General features: G+C 37.9%; 1 protein-coding gene and 1 long non-coding RNA gene across 6 annotated transcripts in view; one reads left to right on the top strand and one right to left on the bottom strand.

Moving 5' to 3' along the window:
- ACOT12 (acyl-CoA thioesterase 12) overlaps positions 1–21,039 on the top strand; it is a 44,270-nt gene that overhangs the window by 3,679 nt on the left and 19,552 nt on the right. For all 4 annotated transcript variants that reach the window (XR_009600729.1, XR_009600728.1, XM_042250724.2 and 1 more), the window contains exons 2-6: positions 4,196–4,265; positions 8,771–8,831; positions 12,002–12,103; positions 14,968–15,103; positions 20,461–20,617. Coding sequence is in view for 2 of the 4 variants with exons in the window: in XM_042250724.2 (XP_042106658.1) it covers positions 4,196–4,265; positions 8,771–8,831; positions 12,002–12,103; positions 14,968–15,103; positions 20,461–20,617 (526 nt within the window). In the remaining 2 variants the exon portion in view is untranslated. The remainder of the gene's footprint in view (positions 1–4,195; positions 4,266–8,770; positions 8,832–12,001; positions 12,104–14,967; positions 15,104–20,460; positions 20,618–21,039) is intronic.
- Positions 1–21,039, bottom strand: part of LOC106990145 (uncharacterized) — a 55,487-nt gene that overhangs the window by 15,123 nt on the left and 19,325 nt on the right. The window lies entirely within an intron of this gene.

Raw genomic sequence — 21,039 nt, 5'->3', positions numbered from 1 at the left:
AACTCTGGGGCTTCCCTGGTGGCTCAGACAGTAAAGCATCTGCCTGCAACGCAGGAGACCCGGGTCATAACTCTGCTCAAGAATACAGTGAAAAATATGATCATAACAAAAGACACAGTAAATCTCAGCACAGAAATACAAACTATAAAAACAATAACTCAGTGGAAATTCCAGAACTGAAAATTATAGTATTTTAAATTAAAAACTCACTAGATAGGATTAAACAAAGAATGGAGGTGACTGAGTAAAGTTATTAAACATAAAGATGGATCAATAGAAGTTATCCAGTCTGAAGAACAGAGGGAAAATGAATTTAAAAAATAAAATGTCTGGGATTTATGAAAAAAATCAAATGCATAAAATGCCTTTTATAATTGAAGTCCTATAGACAAGAGAAGGCATGGGAAAAAAAAACAAATATTTGAAGAAATAATAGATGAAAATTTCCCAAATATGGTAAAAGACATACATACACAGATTCAAAAAGATCATAGGACACCAAGCAAAATCAATACAAAGAAAGTCACATTTATGGACATCATCATCAAACTATGGTGAAGAGAAAATTTTGAAAGTAGAGAAAAACATTTTATGATATATAGGAAAACAAGGATTAGAATTAGCCACTGACCTCATTAGAATTAGGGCTTTCCTCAAGGCTCAGGTGGTAAAGAATCTGCCTGCAATGCATGAGAACCAGGTTCAATCCCTGGGTTGGGAAAATCCTCTGGAGAAGGATATGGCTACCCACTCCAGTATTCTTGCCTGGAGAATTCCATGGAAAGAGGAGCCTGGTGGGCTACAGTCCAAGGGGTCACAAAGTCAGACACGACCGAGCACCTAACACTTCCACTTTTATTAAGAGTTAGCCACTAGCCCCGTCTGGAGGCCCGAAGATGCTGAAACAATTATCTTTAATACTAAATATTATAAAAATTGTCAGCCAAGACTTTCAAGGCCCTGTTGGTTTATCCTCAGCCTTCTCTTACCTACTCATGTTGTCACTTTCTTCATTTTTTCCACAAAAGCCTTCATCAGGACCTCTGTAACCACAGTTCCTTCTGCCCAGCAAGCCCTCCCTTCTCTGTGCCCTTCTCCACAACACACATCTGTTCCTACTCCTTCTGATCATCTTTCAGATCTTCAAGCATCCTCTCCACATGGACACCTTCCTTGACATCCCACCCAGGTGTGGCTCCTCAGTTACAGACCCTCAAAATATCCATGTTTTCTTCAGCTCATCTAACTTATTTTGTTATTATGTACTCGTTTAATTAATGTCTGGCTTCTCCACTAGACTCCATGAGAATAAGGACAGTGGCTGTTTTACATTTCCAGGATCTTACATGGAGGTTGGCACAGTAAAGGTTGTTGTTGTTGTTCAGTCGCTAACTCATATCCAACTCTTTGCGACCCAAAGGACCGCAGCACACCAGGACTCCCTGTCCTTCACCATCTCCCTGAGTTTGCTCAAACTCATCTCCATTGGTTCAATGATGCCATCCAATCATCTCATCCTCTGTTGTCCTCGTCTCCTGCCCTCAATCTTTCCCAGCATCAGGGTCTTTTGCAAACAGTCGGCTCTTCTCACCAGGTGGCTGAAGTACTGGAGCTTCAGCTTCAGCTTCAGTCTTTCCAATGAATATTCAGGGTTGATTTCCTTTAGGATTGACTGGTTTGATCTCCTTGCTGTCCAAGGGACTCTCAAACACCTTCTCCAGCACCACAATTCGAAAGTATCAACTCTTTGGCATTCAGCTTTCCTTATGGTCCAACTCACATCCATACATGACTACTGGAAAAACCATAGCTTTGACTATATGGACCTTTGTTGGCAGTGATGTCTCTGCTTTTTAACATGCTGTCTAGGTTTGTCATACCTTTTCTTCCAAGGAGCGTTTTTTAATTTTGTGGCTATAGTCACCGTCTGCAGTGATTTTGGAGCCCAAGAATTTAATCAATATTAGTTAAAAGAAGAAGTGAAGAAGTCACCATCGTTTTGATCAATCATCATTCCTGGATTACATCCACTTAGCTACTACTATTCCTCAGCTTCTCTCAGTTTTCCCAGGAAATCAGAACTAGCTTTTGGGGTCCTCCACTTTTACTGGCATACTGCATGAAGGACAATTAAAACCAAGAACCAGAACAGACTGGTCCCGTCAAATTCATATCTGTCACACTTACAAAGAAAAATGATCACACATAAAATTTGTGGCCCTATGTTGGTTCCCCATTTTAATTTTTCATTTTTAATTTAATGGCCCTTGAAAGTCTATAATATAGACCATGGCAATTGAGTCCCTAAAGCCCATATTCAGCCAAGAACTTCTCTAGGGAACATTCCTTGGCTGGCCTTTTTTCTCAGAGTTCCTATTGCTTCTACAGTCAAAATGACTATTTAGAACAATGTATTTGATCTTTCTAAGCCAAAATTGCCTCATTTGTAAAATGGAACTATTAACAGTATCAACCTCATGTAATTAATATGCATACTTAGCTCAGTGCCAGACCAATAATAAATGATAATTATGATTATGGTTCTTTGTGATCCCTAATGCAACCTGGTATAGTGCTACATACACACAGAAGACACCCAATATATACAATAAAAAGTTAGTTAGTCTTTTTTTGCACTTCAGTCATCATTTAAATCACTCAAAATTTGGTAACTCGTGTTGGTTACCAAATTGTTTGGCTACAGTGTTACACTTTATCGACAAGAGTAGTTTAATAAACATATCATTCCCTCATGTCAGGTAACCAAAATGAATTTAGTCAACATTTTACAGCATATATTTGTAAGAGTCCCAATCATTCTCCAGAAAAATGGCATTGACTATGGCTAGGTCTCTGTCACTGAGTAGACTCATTAAAAGATAGGACTGATTCGGCTCAAAGTGTGTGAAAAGCAATGGGAATTTAACAAATATTTGATATACTGAATTACACTGAGCCCACCTTGCGCATTTCTAGAGTCTAATATTTTTATGTGTCCTTTCTCTAACTGAACTTCAGACCTGGGAAGCCCATTCTCCCCTCTCCATCACTCACATACACAGTTCTGCTATGGTTAGTTTTCTAGTAACTCAGTTTAGGTCATGTGCATATTTGGAAGAATAGCTACTTCCAGTGAGTAAAACCAGAATGTCCCATTTTCTACAGAATTAGATCATAGGGAGGAATGTTTCACATACTTGCTCTCTGGAGTACTTTATCATATCTCTTTATCTGGGACTGTCAATGTATATTACAATTAAAATAATCCTCTATACACAGAATGCAGATTCGGTATAATTCACTATCTCTTTCTTTTTCATAATATGGCACTTAGGAGTGACGTCTGCAAAATTAAAATGGAGTTAAAATTTCTTTCAAAAGCTAATGCAGTCAGTCTGTTTAGGTTTTAATTGTTCCTCAAAATGAAATTCTGGAAAAAACACATGTCAAAATTTTTTCCCAAAGAGGACAAATTCTGATACTTTTACATAAAGTAAAACCAACAATTAAAAAAAAAAACTCAACGAATTAAATAATGCAGACAGGGGCCATGGAACTAACTGGAGCTCCTTCATAACCTCTCACCCTACTCAACGCTTTCCTCCTCCAGCACAGTTAATGCAAGTGAATTTCATATGGATTTAGTAGTAATAAGTAAATAATGATTAAATACTTACTACATGCCCATCTCTATTTCTCTGACGCCAAGACAAGTTTCTCTCTGATTTGGGATATGACCTTGAAGTCTTCCATACTGTTCAGTGCTTACACTGGTTAAGTGGTTTAAATATATTCAGCTACTGGTTATGTGGGACAATAGATACAGCTCTGATGCATTGTTTTTTTAAAGAAGGGTAGTACTTGACAAAATAGTTAAAAGTTGACACCAATTTATTGAAGTTACTATTCAAGTAGCTAGATATGCAGGGTATTAGTGTTGAATTTCAAATCAAAGAGAGTATAAGTTAAAACTTTGGAGGAAGTACAGTAATTTTCATGCAGTAGAAAAATAACTTTTCAAGCAAAGGAACTGTTATCAATCCAGTTCATTCAGAAGTGTGGGTACAGTGGTCCTGTACTGAATAGAGGGGTGAGTTATTAGAATAAACCCACTTCTTTTGTTCCTCTTCCTGCATGCTGAAGTATTAAAACATAACTAATCCAGCTCTTTTTTTTTTTAACCTATTTTTTGAAGCTGAAAAACATGCTGGCGTTTCCTGTGTCACAGCCTCAGTGGATGACATACAATTTGAAGCGACAGCTAGGTAAGTGGCATTGCTTTATCATGCCTTTCCCCTGGGTTTATTAGTTCATTTATAACATGTATTTGTGGCACCTAAGCTTACTCATTTGCAGTCAGGGATCCAATTCATTAATAACTAATATTTGAGCCAATGTAAATCAGTAGATAATAATAATTTCAGGACCTACTTTTAGTAAATACTCAGTGTAAAATTTATAGCCCTGATTTATTAAGAAATAGCTCTCAGCATTAAACGCCTTTTGGTATAAGGCATTACAGGATTTCTAAAAGCTGATTCTTAAATGGCTCTTTCCTTTACTAGGAATAATTAATGATAATAAGTATCTCTATAATGGTGAATTTCATCATTAGGTTGTTGGGTAAACATTAATTATTCTCAGTAGGGATGTTAAATTATGAAAAACATTTTATATGTGGGAATGCGTATGTTTTACCATTTCTTATTGTAGAAAACTTCAAGATATACAAATCTTTCAACCATATACAAAAGAAGAGAGAATAGTACCATGTATCCCCAAGGACCCAACACCTAACTACGAAAATAATCAATTCATGGATGATATTGTTTCATCAATACCCCTCCATAATCCCCCATACTATACCTGGTCTATTTTTAAGCAAATCCTATAATCATCTCTGAATATTTCATATATATTTCTAAAAAACATGGGCTCTTTTAGAAAACATAATAACATAGATACAATACCATTAACAAAAACTATCATTCCCAATAGTCTTAAAAAGTGTTTGTTTTGTTTTTTAATTTAAGCAATTGTCTGTTGAATCAAGAACCAATATGGCTGATATGGCCTTTAACATAAAATTTTCCTTTTCTTTTCTCTTGCAATTTATTTTTTAAAGAAATCTGGTCTTTTGTCCTATACAGTTTACTACACTTTGTATCGGCTCACTGTCTCCCTGTTTAACACGTTCACTGATACAGGGTTGGTCATTATTTCTATACCTTTCTGGTGGCAGAATTAGGAATTATGTGTTTTTAAGAGGTCATATTAGTAATTCTAATGAACTAGGGTCATATAGTTTTATTTATTTGATTTTATGTTTGTATCTCTTTTTCTTTCTGAATATCTTGATCCTAAAAGACATAAACATAACTTACAAAAAAAGAAAAGGGAGAGAGAAGATTGTCTGCTGCTAGTCTAGGACTCTTCCCAAGGACCATGGCGTAGTTGCCACCAGTTTTCAAACCCTAGGGAGTCTGTCCACTGAGATTCGCAGTTCATCTCTCCAATCTTCAGCTTACATTTATCTATCTGGCACTTATCCATTTATATGCAAACAAAATTAAGTTAAATAAAACCACACGCATAAAAAATTATACCATCAAAGCTAATCCAAAAGAAATTTTTGGTAGGCATTAGAATCGTAGATATAGAGAGACCTTTAGAACTCAATGCAGTCATCTTTGTACTGATAAGAACCCGAGGCCTAAGCCCCATAGCCAGCCAAAGGTCAGAGGGCACTTACAGCCTGGATCTTCTTACACTCTATCCAGTGCTTTCCCCAACCCACTTCTTCTATCTTTGTGATCAGCAACCTTTATTGAACATCTCCTGACACTTGTTCTCATAGTCTGCTGCAGTGTCTGAAAGAGCCTTTGACAGATACAGATACCGATGAAGATCGGTAGATACAGATGAAGGTCTGCTGACTCAGTGCAGACACTATGTGATTTTTTTCCCTCAAGTAGAAAAAGCTGACATGTGTCTTTATCTCAACAAAATTACAGATTACTGAAAATGCAAACTTATTTGAGAACACACTGAAACACCATTATTAAGCTTAGGAAAGCCAACAGTATGTTACAATAAAATATCTATTATATACTTTCCAATCCTAAATTCTATAACTTAGACTTAACAAGTAATCTCAGCATCGAATTGTAGTTTGCCGTTTGTACTATGTTGTGTTTGTGCTATCAGAAAGGACTTGTGGCCACTAAAACACATGGGACCCACACCATTAAAAAATAAGAAAATTGAAAGCTACCTATAGAAAGCCATATAATTCGGTTAAAAGCCATATTAGATATTTTTAACTCACAAATATATATTGCATATAGTACTGGTCTAGGCTCAAGAGAACACGTGAATGATTATGACAAAATTCTGGAGTGTGGCAGCCATTCAGTCTGGTAAGAAAGTCAGACAAATACATAGTCATCAGAATAGAGGATGCATGCCTAGGGTGAGATGTAAGTCCTGGGAGGTACACGTTGACTAGAGAATCAATGAGTGTTTCATGATGGAGGTAGTATTTAATATGGGCTTAAATGAGGTATAGATTTTCATTGGTGAAAGGACGTCACAAGGTGAGGCACATGAAAGAGCCTGAGCACTGAGTTGGGAAGAAGTGGGTGTGCTTAGGAAAGGCCCGGTGTGCTAAGATGATGCCCTAGCAGGAGTGTGGGGCTGGGTAACAGAAAGCCTTGAACGCCATGCTATGAAACTGATTTTACTTAGTTGGGATTTTAGCCGTGCCATTTATTTGACAATTCAGTGTCAGAAGTTTAGTTTGGTGGAGAACCAAGTCCTACGAATTTCTCCTGCTGTTAAAGGCAGGGCAGAGATCACAAGAGATGAAAAAGATGCAAGATGGCAAGATACTTCCCCCTCTCAATGTCTGACAGGCAGAGAGGCAGAAGATTTCAGTAGCATATAAGTACAAAGTACTACAGCAGCTTTGAAGAGGGACTCACCCTGTACCTTGTGCTATTACTGAAAACCTTTGCTAGAAACTTTACTAGAGCTAGGAAGTCAAGGAGGAACAAATTTAAGGAAGTTGGTTTGGGTTTTCACATGGTAAATGTAGGGGTTACATAAGGTAATGTGTGTTTAGATAGCTAACACTCAGCCTAGTAGAGCCTTCATAATTATTGGTTGAATCTGCTGAAAGAAGTTTGAAAATAATGGCTCTGAGTTTCAAGAATGAGGTTCAGGCTAAAGATGAAGATTTGAGAATCATCTCTGTAAAGATGATAGGATCGTGGAGGATAACAAGTCTTCAAGAAGAGGGTAAAATGAGAAAAAAAAAACCCATAAATTTGGGGGATGACTATACCTAAGGGATGGATTAAGAAAGGGAAATCAGTGAAGAAAACTGAGAATGAAGAGAGAAAAGTATTTTGGAAGCCAAAGGAAGAGAAGGTTTCCTGAAAAGTTGACTGATGCTATTAAATGAAAGGAGACCTTGGATCCAGCTGTTAGGAACTGACTTTGGAGAGATCAAGAGTAAGATGTGGAAGCAGCACCTAGATGTGAGTGACTGAGAGTGAATGAGGCATGAAACCTCCAAACTTTTAAACCTGGAAAAACCCTAATCTTTGAAGACCCATCTCAGATGTTACCTCTTCTATGACTTCTTCCCTGACTTTCTGAATTAGTCACTTCTGGGTGCTTTTGTAATACCTGATTTTTTTCTTCTTTTTGAAAAATTTCATAGCATTACACTTCATCTATATCCTCGTGTCCCAAGTATAGACCAGTCTCCTTGATGTCATCAACCTTGTCTTATTAATCACTGTATCTTGAGGTCTTAGCTTAGTGCCAGGACTAGTTGGAACTCAGTTAAATGTTATGAGCTGGAAACAGAAAAAGATTATAGGAAGCTTGAATATGGAGGGGAAGAGAAAAGAATCTTGAGGTAGAATAAACTTGAGAGTTAAGATTTTTAGAAAGGAAAAGCCTTGAACATTTTCATAGACTGATAAGGAGTTGAGGAAGGGGCAGAGACTGAGTCTACAAGAGTAAAGAGCTGCCTAAACTAGGCCATGGGTGGAGGAGGAAAGGTTAAGAGTGGGATGGGATCAAGGGCACAGGTAAAGAAAGGGGTCTGAAAGAGATTTAACTTTTCTTTCCTCTGAAAGAAAAGATTGAGAAGAACAGTGAGAATGCAGTTCACCTCTGAAGTAAGGGAGAAAAACTGAGGCGGCTTGAATTGGATAGACCCTTAGGTGAGCGAGGGGCCTAAACACAAAAGCTTTGAAACAACTTGTGGTTACATGATCAGAGTTCCAGAAACAATGTGGAGTGAATGAATCATCTGGCAACAATGAGTGCTCCTATAAACCTAGTGAAGCTATTCCATTTGCTTGCTTGCTTGCTTGCTTGTATGTCTATCCATTTATTTGTTAACCAACATTTAAAAATATCAATTGCATAGGTTTGCATGTGTTTGTTGTAACTTCTCTTTAGGAACCAGCTGTGGTACAAGGTGTAGATTTGGAAATCATTTTGCACATCATCTTAGCAAAGGCCCTTTTCTGTTAAGAGGCTAGTCAGCTGACACATGTATGGTTTACAAAGATCTGCATCTGTTTTTGCTGCTGTCTTATTATGTTATCATTAGTTTGCATTTTTCATGCATGAGCATTATCAACATGGTAAGATGGAACTGTTCGATGGCACATATATTTAAGTGCATCTTCAAGTCTGAAATGAGATGTGCTAGAATTACTGAGGTGTTGTTTTTTTTTTTTTCCACTAGAGTTGGACAAGTTATAACCATCAAAGCAAAAGTTAGTAGAGCATTCAGCACAAGCATGGAGGTAAGAGGCTCGCTTTTCTTACTACTGCCTCTTGGTGCTCATCTCTTTATTGTTTACAGAGGGCAGAGGAGGAAGCCTGGAATAACTTAGAGTTTATGAGATTCTGAATTTCAGAAGGCCCTTGAATCTGTAGTCAGGCTCACAGGTAAATAAGGAGACTGTGTTTCCCTGCTACTAAAATTAAATGTGATGCAATGAACGGTTTTTACACAGAAAGTAAACACACAAGGGAGAAGGGCACCCTTGGTTCTTTGCCAGGTATGGCTTTTATTTCTTAATTATTCTGACTCTATTAATATTCTGACTCTACTTTTTCTCCATTTCCTCACCCCTGATGAAAACCAGCCCCACAATTAACTAGTTTTTGAAAGGCAGAGTAATTGGAGCAAGAAGGGAAGCTTAGACTTTTCTTCTTCATCTACTTAGTTTTCTTTACTATAGTTATGAATACAAAATTCTCAGAAATACAAAAGTCTCAATACAGGTTAAAATAGCAGGAAAGGATTTCCTGGATCCCATATTGCAACTTGTAGGATGGTTAGTAGCAGTCCCTTTGCTCTCTGGGCACAAATGACATGTATTTGTATCTGAGGGCTCCCATGACAAAGTTTCACAGATTAGGTGCCTTAAGTAACAGAAACTGATTGCCTCCCTGTTCTGCAGGCTGGCAGCCTAAATCAGACTGTTAGTAGGGTAGGTTCCTTTCAAGGGCTACGGGAGAGAACCTGCCCCCATCCTCTCTCCTGACCCTGGTGGTTTGCCAGTGACCTGCTCCACCCCGATCGCAGCCTCCGTCTGAACATGGTGTTTTCCCTTTCAGAAGGACATCAGTCATATGGGCTTAGAGGTCCATCCTACTCCAGCAGGACCTTGTCTTAAATAATTACACCCCATTTTCAAATAAGGTCATATTCTGAGGTACCAGATTTGGTGGGAGACACAAATCAACCCGTAACAGAACTGTTTTGGTAATAACCATACCTATGGTGATGGCTTTACCCTAATTTAGTCCTCACTTTCCCCTAGTATCTATGTAAACAAGGCACTAAAAACTTGAAGAAATCAGAAAGGTTATATAAACTTGTGGATAAAATGAGCCGTGTCAGAGACAGTATAACAGTACTTCTGGATTCTGATTCTCAACTATAGGGCTCTTGACCTCTGCACACAGTAGCTTCTGGGCCTGGCCTTTCTCCTGAGAGACAGTACTCTCCCTCTATTCAGCCCATGCACAGATGAAAGTCCCCCTTTTTTTCTCCTGTCCTTTTCCCTGAGACCAGCCGGAATTTCCAAAGGAAGTTTGACTAAAAGCTAAGAAAAGAACAGAAAAGAGAGGAAAAAAAAAAAAAAAACAACCCAGTGAGTGGAAAGCATAGATTTCTGATCTGAAGAAAAATAAATACTAGCCCCATTTAGGGCTAATGTAGTCCCTCTACAAAGTTGTGGTCCTATGTGGTCTCTATGAATGTGTTTTTTATTCAGTGAGGACTGGCTGGAGGGAACACCAGATTCCCAGGGCTGTGTGAACTCTTGGAATTTTTACAAGAGCTCAATTTACAATCATTTCTTCTTCAGAAACTGTTCTTTTCTGGCTTTGTGAAATTTCACCCTACACAGGCTCAGACTGGTATCAACCCAAACACTCAACGGGGACAATATGCACATACCTGAGATTCTTTCCTTTTGTAGCTCCTTCCTTTGTGGGACAATCTCAGCTGCCTTGATCTTGATTTCTGGGTTTTCATTTCAGTGTTTCCCATTTCCTCTCCTTGGTCATAGTCTGGGAACTGCCTACAGAATGAGAGCCCAGGCAAGTGCTCCCCTCATTAATCTTCCCTTTCCAAGGAGATCCAGCTCTGCATTGCCTGCTGTCCTGTGTGTGAAAACAGTTGCTTCCTATACTTGGTCCAATTTTCCAGTTTTTTTCAGACAATATAGTTCCAAACTGACCTACTATGTCATGACAAAAAGTTAAATTCTCGCTGGCATATGTTTTTGAGACATTTGGGCATTAACTATTCTAATAGAAGACAAGGCCAAAACTGTTGCTTTGTCTTTACTGTTAGTTGTCTATTTTCCATTTGCTTATTTCTCTGAAAGTAGAAGGTTATGTGGGTGAGAGTTGGGATTTGAGAATGGATGGTTTAAATCTGGTTAATCACCATCTGGTTAACTTACATTTACCATGCAAATACTAATTTGGTTTCATAAGTTAAATGACTCACTGACTGATGTTTATTTCTGTACATGATGTACTTGGTAAAGATGAAGAAATAGATACTATCATTGATAACACACTGCTGAACTAAGATGGGCGAGGTTGCCCACTGTTTCAAGAAGATAGTATTATTTCTCTGGGCTATGTTCCCAAGTTTACCTATACTTCTGCTGAGTGTGATCATGATAAGGACCTAAGCTTCAGAGTTCTTCATATGGGAAATCCAGTCCACTGTGCTATCACCATAGCGTGTCTTAGCCAATTCTCACTAATCCTAAAAAAGAAAACTCCTGGAAGAGGAAACAAAGCTGCAAATAACATGACTATAAATAACATTCTATCCATGTCAACTTGGTTATAAAACTGAGACTAAAGATTAAAAATAGTTGTGGTACACCTCTCTGATGGGCTATAAAGCATTTGTTAATATCTTATTTTCAAAAAGTACATTTAGTAATAATAGGATTTGAAAATGTTTAATAAATGCCCCAAAGTTGTAAGATATAATATAAAACTGTAAATACAGTATGAAGGTCTTTTGTATGTATGTGTATACAGATAAATATACATACACATCTATATACATATAGACACATTTCATATATATGTATAACACTGGAAGAAAATTTATATAAAGGTTAGTAATTATTAATTTGGGTGATGGGATTAGTGATATTTACTCTTGATCATGAGATTCCATTTTTATCATTTATTTTTATACTTAACAAAATTTTCCATGGTAAATATACATTTTTCTCTAATCAGAGAAGAGATTTTTTTTTTCAATTTAATAGAAAATCACAGAGAGGACAACACTGACTAAAAGTAAATTAAAATAAGGGTTTTATTCAAAAAACAAAACACTGGTGAAGTGTATAAATGAATTTTGAATGCCGCACTGTCATCTGTTGTCTGGATAACTGAAAATTTTTTATTTTTCTTTCCACTGTAGATCAGCATCAAGGTTACAGTAGAGGACATGCTCACTAGCACTGAGAAACTTGTTAGTGTGGCTTTCTCTACCTTTGTAGCCAAACCAGTTGGAAAAGAAAAGGTAAATTTCTGTCTGAAAAGTATCTAGCATATAATTCAGGGACTCATTAACAGAATTACCAGCATCAAAATTGTTACAGGTAAGGGACATTTATTTCTTACCAGGAATACACTTTCCCAAGATTTGTTATTCACCAATACTTACTGTAACTGTCACCAATACTTATGCAATGATACCACAGTATTAACTACCTTAGAAAAAATGAGAGATGTAGCCAGTTTGTGAAAGAGGGAAAAAACATTGTGTTTTAAGTCGTCTGAAGGTCATATCAGTTTCCCCAAAATATTGCTTACTGATTTGGTTCTTTTGTGGTTATATAACTCAAAATTGAGTTAAAATATTTTTTAAAGCAAGAAGCATTTTAGCTACCAATTGTGCATTATGGTCCAATCACTTTTTCAAACCTAAAGGAATAATGTCAAAGTTGCTGAGTTACTGAAGTTTGAAAATAAGCTGTAGGGCATAGGGTGTAAAAACACTCTTAATAGAAATATGTTGGCCTGATGTGGGTATTCCAGTGGGCTTGCCTGGTGTTGGCCCAGAGCAGCTTATCCTTTGTCTACTGCAGACTTACTATAATTTCTTGGATTTTCTTTTTAGAGCCAGGATACCTAGGGGAGGATCCACACTTAGTACAAGCATTTTAAAATGTAATAATTAAATTTAGAACTCAAATCTTTCACTTGAAGGATCGCTTTAGAAGTGGGCACAGTGGCTTCTCCTAGCTCCACAAGTACTATTCACTCTGCAAAAGTCTTCCTCACATGGAAGAGCCAGCTGGGACAAAGCTTTCCCTTTACCCAAAAGAAGCTACTGCTACTGCTAAGTCACTTCAGTCGTGTCCAACTCTGTGCAACCCCATAGACGGCAGCCCAGCAGGCTCCACCATCCCTGGGATTCTCCAGGCAAGAACACTGGAGTGGGTTGCCATTTCCTTCTCCAACCCAAAAGAAGCAGTCACCAGCAACTCCTCACTTGGGCCAGGAGGCACACAGATGGGCCAGGGCCTAGTTAGGCCATGGTGGTGCCTGGGTGGCAGGTGTCTCTGCAGTTTTGTACACTGGGATACTTCTTCCACTCTCTGTGTGATATAAAATAGACCACAAAGCAAATCCCCATTGCCTGGGGGGCATTGTTTTTTCAAACTGAAGTTCATATCACTTATTGTATTATAAAAATGCAGCTTTCTGGGCTGTATCTCAGACCTATTGAATTAGAATCACTAGTATAGGAGTCTGGAATATGTACTTTGACAAAGCATCCTAGGGATCCTATGTTCACTAAAATCATTGAGACACTGAGACAGGTCTTCTCAAACATTCTGTTTTACCTGGAATCCCCTCTGAATCTCCAAACTTTTGTGAATAAGAGAATATAGGGGTGGTTGCCGAGTTCTCATATCTGAGAGCAAGTGACAGAAAGGAATCCACCTCCCCAAATCATTCCTTCACATGGAGGAGAAAACGAAACCCATCATTTCCCACCTCCAGCTTCAGGGACTCGTGGAATAAGAATAGAATAGCCACACTTCAGTCTAGTCTCTGCTGAGCCTAAAGATCTGTTTTCCAACAGTGCTTCTGAGAAAGCAAGTGCCCTAAGTGCTGTCATAATTGGTTAGCTCAGATAACCTTTATTGTAAAGCACCTGTATTTTCTAGTTGGTAAATTCTTACTCAGTAGCACACCATTAAGAGAGCCATGAAACATCAGTGGTTCGACCCAACAGGGCTACCTGGGTCTCTGTCCAAAGTGAGTTCATTCCAGGATGAGATGGGCAATGATTACTTCAGTCTAGTTCAACAATGACACAGGCCAGATCATAGAACGCTTCCCAAGACTCCACAGGATATGCTCATGCAAGGCCTTACGGAAGCTAAAAGAAAGGGCACAGCAGGAGAAAGAAAGCACAGGAGACATCCGAGAGGTTTGAGACTTCCAGCCAGAGCTCTTAGGGATCTCTTCAGCACACAAAATGTACTTCATATGCAGATTGGAAAGCCGAAACATTAGTTTACCAGGTGGTCTTCTGCACCCCACTGGTCACACAACTAAAATAATGCTATGTAATTAGTTAAACCAGTATAAGCTACTAGTCGTTACATTCCTAAACAAGTTGGATGAGGTCATCCAGGGGAGTTTGACTTTAACCATGTATTAGAAATCGCTAGCTATTTCATCGTTATCTTGGTCAAGGGTCAGCCTTTACGTGGCCTGTAAATAAGCATGGAGCTCTCCCAGTCCAGCTGTAAGGTGACTCACACACAAGAGAGCACTCAGGCATTTCTGGAAGAACTTGAGCCCTTGCTTCTGTTGCATCACATTTCCAGGTTTCTGGAGGTCAGCTGGAGCTTTAGTCTGATATACTGATTCTTTCAGTTTGCTTATTAGATAATGTTCCCAACATGTGATGAAATTTCCAAACAGGGAACATCATGACAGCTTTCTCTAGAATATCTTTCTTCTCTCCCTCTGATATCTTAATTTTTCAAAAGGTAGAAAACATTTCTTGATAAGAATTTAGTGGCGTCAAAGTCCCTCTCATTCATTAATTTGAAGACTATTTTATTTTGTAATTCTGTTGAAAATTTTTTAAATCAGGGAAAATTAATATTTGGAAAACTTTTTAAAGGCACATATTATATGAACAAATTATGAAGCCTACATTGGTTTTTTTAGTTTAAAAATATTTTAAGAAAAAAATTAAGACAAAATAAAATGTATACATCCATTATATGTACATTAAAAAAATGCTCTATTTACTTTGAGTTAGAAAATAATGTGGCATATTATTTGTTTTTGCAAAGTTCATGTTGTGCTTTTATAATTTAACAAGGCAATGAAAGATAAATGTTTTTCTTTTTCTAGATTCAATTAAAACCAGTCACACTTCTAACTGAGCAAGATCAAGTGGAACACAATCTGGCTTCTGAGAGAAGGAAAGTTCGATTACAACATGAAGATACCTTTAAAAACTTGATGAAGGAAGGTGGCAAGTTTGATGGTTAGTAAATCTATTTACAGGAACTTTAATTATATGATTGTGATCATATTCTGGAGGAGGTTCCATGTGCACTTGAAAAGAATGTGCATTCTGCCGCTGTCCTGATCCTTTCTGGTAGTGAGACAGAAAACCAAAGACAGAACAACCTCAATTCAGGTCAAAGTTCTTGACCGAAAAAATGTGGGATAAATGCAACATTGTCCAAGAGGAATGACAAAATACTTATAAACATCCAAAGTACAAGAACTGAAATTGACCTCCAGATGAGTATGTCCCAGTTGGAAACCTGTAGGAAGGATGAGGTTTGTTTACTGTCCTTAACATGGGTGCACAGCCAAAGCTCTGAGCCTAGACTGGTCTCTAGTCTAAACCTGGGAGTGCCCCATTTCCCCAATGATTGGCAATTACCTCCAAATCGGCATACTTCTGCACCAAAGTCCCTATACTCAATACATTCCTGCATACATTTCCTAGATGATCCTTACACACATGAGACCTGCCCTAGTACACAGCTCTATGTACCCCAGTGTATGCCATGTATGTCTTCATAGGAATCAAGTAAATTTTTCTTTAGTTATCCATCAGAAAAGGAGTTGTGCTGGGGTCCAGCCCCCGCAGGATCCAGGGGAACCTGAAGGAAAAACGGCGTTGGTGATTGATTTAGACAGAGATAAGGAAAGAATATTGTAGATAAGAAAATAGAAGAGAGACAGAGGCTGATATTCCTTGGTTTACATAGAAAGCCAATAAAACTTCGAGACAAGAAGTTTGCCCTGTTCACAGAGGCCATAGGTGCCTTCCCGGTCTCCCGAGGGACTGAAGACGCAGAACGTCTTCCCGTTCAGGTCTTAGAAACCTGGGCAGATAAGTGAACGCAGGGAGCCTCTATGCTCCAAGAGATCAGCCTGAAAAAGAAAGTAAGAGAGAAAAAAAGAGAAAAAAGAAAAACACGGGGTGACCAAGCTTCTTCAAGCAAGGCCCATTGTTTTTATTTTCAAAAGGGTCTTTTATACCTTTACTTGTACATAGAGGGAAATGAAAGATGCAAAGTCATACAGTCAGCCCAAACATTACATCTGTTTTGTCTTTATCAAAACTGGGATTTCTTCTGCAAACCTTTCCCATAAACAATGTTGTGTACATTATCTTTTGGCCTTGGAGGCCTGTGAACATTTTATGACCCTCTTTTGATAGAGGCTTCTCAACTAGAAAACTTATTTTCCCCTGAAATGTTTTTTCTTATATTTCTAATCTATGTCAGCCTCAAAAAGTATTAAACAAGTTACATTTCTCACAGAGTAAAGGTGCAGTGAGTTACAAGAAAGAACCAATTAGCTCAAAAGTCTGATGTGGTTAATTTCAAGGCTACACTTGTTTTTCTTACTTTCCAACTATGTTAACTAATGCACTCCCAGGTGCAGAGTGGATAAGAGATATGGGAACTTAGCAACAAGCATTGGCCCAATAATGAAATCCTACATTAACACTACTCTAATAACTTTTAACTCTTTGAAAGGCTCTATGTTTTAGGCTTTTTGTGCCTCTCACAGTTGGGAGGCTGTAAATAATCACATGTGTAGCTGCAAGAGTCTGGATATATCTGCCAAGCAAGCTAAAATGCTAACAGAGGGGTTTTGATTGGAAATATTCCTCTCATGTCCAGGAGACTTATTAGCTATAGTCCTAAGTTAATTTTCTCCAGAGAAAGGTGATTAGGGATAGCCCCCTGTTAATGTCAGAGGAGTTGGTGAAAGTCACGAAGTAGTAAAACAGACAGATTCTGGTTTTGGGGGTAGATGCTCGAGAAAGCCTAGGGAGCCCGTTGAGTTCTGAAGCCTTGCTTAACAGTTCTTTTCCACATGACCTTGTCATGGGTGGGATCTCCCATGGCGGCCCCCGGCAGAATTGCCTTATATCTGAGTCTTTACAAAGTCTCTCACAGTATAAGGTCTTTTCTTATTTTTTAAATTTTATCTTGGTAATACAATATTCAAACAATTACACACCTTGCCTTTTTTTAAAATTTAGCTATATATTGTACAGATAATTTATATTAATTTATTTTGAACCAAAAAAGTGCCATTTGAGTAAGAGAAATTAACCTTAAAAAAAATCTCAGTCAGTACTAGTTTGGGATGTTTATAAAAAATTATCTAGCAAAATCAGTACTTTAAAAAGACAGAAGTTGGAAGGATTTAAGAATTTAAGATTTTATATGCTTTTTAAGGATTACTTTAGGAAGCAATCCAATTCTGATTACAGCAATATGGTGGACTTGCAGTCTGAAAAAAATCTAAAATTTCTGGATAAAATATTTACAAACATATCTCAGCAGGCAGAAAACTAAGAAAGAGGCTTCAAGTCCACAAATGATCAGAAACACAAATGCAGCAGTGTAAGGAGACACAAGAGCTGGCATTTGCTGAGGGGGACCCTGTAGGTGGTAGACCCTGCACAGTGTTTTAAGGCACCTGCCCTAGCTCAGGAGGCACAGTCAAGTGGGAAGATGGATCAGGGAACCAGACCTGGAGCTGAAACCCCTCCAAGATGATACCCTCAGTGGGTCAACTGGAAAAACCATGCCTCTGAGAGATCTGGTCGCCATGCTTCCCACTTAACCCTATGTGGAATGGAAAAAAACACTTGTTTCTCTTTGAGGATTCAATCACAACTGCATTCTCAAGCATATTTGGTGTCAGGATTCACATAATATGTTTGGCTTGAAACAGTCCAAGTAAAACCTAGTATGAATTCATACTGTGTTAAGTACCCACAGGTGATCTGCAGCCACAAATGCAAATCCTCTGTGCAGACATGACTTTAAGCCCAGTCCTCAAGAACTCCCACAGATAGAGATCCAAGGAATGTGAGCTCTTAGACAAGAATCATAAGACAAAAGTAAGTCATCTGAATTCAGAAAAGCACCAGACAACAGAATTAAGCCTGCAATGAAAACTAAAGAAACAGAATTTACCACATAAAGAATCCGAAGTAAAAGGTTAATATATTTTAAGAAATAAAAGAGTATCAAAAGTATTATGTAGGAACAAGAAAATGACCTAGAACATTAGATGAAGAAGCAAAAACCATTTCTATACAAAAAGAATATAAAATAATTAAAATTTAAAACATTAATGAAACAGCATCTAAGACAGTAAACTGGAAAGTAAATCCAGGAGTTACCTAGAATGCAGATGGATAAACAAGGAAATGGAAACTATACAAGAGATTAGGAGACAGAGAGAATAGAGAAGTCTAACAAGCATCTAATCAAAGTTCCAAGAAGAGAGGAGAAAAAGAATGGGAGAGAAGTAACATTTGAAGCAAACAATATAGACATTTTATTAAGAGGTAACATGAAAGTTTAACATGCATTTGAAAAGATTTTGGACCTCATTATTAATCAGGGAAATGCAAACTATAACCACCATGAGACCCTATATCACACCCACACACACATCTGGAAAAACTGAAGAGTCCACAATACTAGTCAAGTGAAAATGAGGGGCTGGGGAAACTACTGTAAAAATAGAAGTAGGAATCAGTACAATCATTTTGTTACCTAAAATATCCTGTTGATAGTAAGGACTGTGAACGTGGAATAAATCAGCAAAGTTAAGTTTATTCATCCATCCATCCATTCATTCATTCAATAAATACTGACTGAGCGCCTACATTCTGGAATTCTATTAGGATTTTAAAAACTCAGTCCTTATCCAAAGGAGCTCAGGATCTAGGGGGTCAGATAATCAAAGATCACACAAATAAACATAAAATTGTGACTGTGAAAGAAAGGTACAAGTAGGAGCTAATAACAGTGGAGTCAGCTGTGGAGGTCAGAGAAGGCTTTCCCGAGGAGGTGGTAACTGAGATGGGCCAAAACAGAAGAGAAAGTAAATGGAAGAAGGTGGTGGTGGGCAGCAGGACTGCTACTTACAGAGAGAGACCATGTACAAATGCCCTGATGCTGAAGATGGCATTTTAGTTATAGGAGCTGAAAAATGCTGGAGTGGCTGGAAGGGAGGGGGAGAGAGATTACAAGATGTGATGGGGGAAGAAGGGTTGCTACTGGCATTCAGACTAGCTGGGGCTGGAGAGGTAGGCATATGCCAGAGAAGAAAGGAAGGGCTTGGGGGTCATAAACATGATTCAGGCTTTTCCAACAGGCTAGGGGAAGTCACTGTATGTTTTTAAGGAGGGGACTGAAATGATCAGTGAAATGCAGGAGGAAAAAGTAAAAGAAAAAGACAGTTAATTAAAAATATAAAATTTACATTAGGAAATGAAATGAAAATCTCTGTAACCACACTTCTCTGCTGACTTATATGTAAATGTGCCAAGAAGGGCTCCATTCCCAGTTACCAGCAACAGCTGGGCATATCTGTGCTCTCACACTGCCAGCTCAGCTCTGCCTCCGAGAGTATAACCAGCATCGTACCCCTGATCTGTAATTCCTCCCCCAGCTCCTCAACAACAGCACGTGAGATTTAAGCCTAGCTGGTGATTCACTTGATGATGCAGGAAGTATAACTGAATACATTTTACTGCTTTGCAGCCAAAGTAAATGATTTCTCCATTGTTGAGAGGAAGAACCAATCTGTCAGTGAATGAAGCAGATATGATTCAAAAGAAGCAGAAAGACACCAAGAAGAACAACGTATTGTGTCCTTTCTGTTTGTGACTGCTTTCATTACCAAGCAGTCACCAGGGGAGGCCATATTCCCATTCTGAAGTTTATAGTGCAGCAAACTGTTCCAGATTCTCAGTGTCCATGGCCCCTAAAGCTCAAATCCCTTTCTTTTCATTAACTTTATTAACATACCATAAATGGCCATATTTAAAGTTATACTTGATAGGTGCTGAGACATGCACACTCCTATGAAATCATCACCACAATCAAGACAATAACATATCCGTCAATCCCCAAATTTCTTTCTGCCCTAACCTGCTGTAATCTGCCCCTTCTCCACCTGAAGCAACTCAAATTTAAACTTACTTGTTCTTTTGATCAAAATTCTGGTTGACTTGTAAAACAGGTTGGAATACAATCTCTAAAACGTCCTTTCTGATCTGTTGTCTTACCCAATTCACTGTTAAATAAAACCTATTCATTTCCTCGGGAGTTTTAAGTCTTGGGTAATAATATTTAATTTTAATTAAGTATTATTATTTAATTAATAACATTTAATTAAGTATTATTATTTAATTAATAATATTTAATTTTTATTATTATTTAATAATATTTAATTTTAGAAAATTAAAAATAATTTTTCTAAAAATCTCATGAATTGAAGGAAAGGTTATAGCCTCAGGTTCTACATTTAACTTTACCATTTTTGTTTATGTCTACCTTTCAGATCCCATTTGTGATGAAGAGGAAGGAACTGTTTCCACAAGGGGCACCTCTGTTCAAAGCATTGAACTTGTCCTCCCACCCCATGCAAACCATCATGGAAATACATTTGGTGGCCAGATTATGGCTTGGATGGAGGCGGTGGCTACTATTTCTGCAAGGTTCTTGGTTTTAGCCTTTGGTTTGTGATCTTGAGTCTAGTTGGGAAAAGGCAGAAGGGTCTGAGACTGGCTACTGGGTGAGTCAAGGGAACAAGCAGAGAACAATGTTGCCTTTTATCAAACTGAGAAAATGATCAGTCATTTTCCTGTTTACCTGAGAATTATTCTGTCCTTTCCTGAGGGTTAAAGTTTAAATTCTTGGTCCAAAAATAAAAATGAAATGACAGTTCTTACAATTATTCTGAATTATGACTGTTGATCTTGCAACTCTTATAATGTTAGTTATGACAAAGTAGATGGAAAACAGAAATAGAAGATAGCCATTATTACACTTAAAAACAGTCAAGATTTGGGAATGCATGTAAGAATTAAAGATTTTAAAATTAAAAAAACAAAACAAAAACAAAAAACAGTCAAGATAC

Source organism: Ovis aries, chromosome 5 (assembly GCF_016772045.2).
Source record: "Ovis aries strain OAR_USU_Benz2616 breed Rambouillet chromosome 5, ARS-UI_Ramb_v3.0, whole genome shotgun sequence".
Taxonomy (NCBI): domain Eukaryota; kingdom Metazoa; phylum Chordata; class Mammalia; order Artiodactyla; family Bovidae; genus Ovis; species Ovis aries.
Note: the sequence above shows the minus strand (reverse complement) of the source record. Positions and strands in the feature narration are given on the sequence as shown.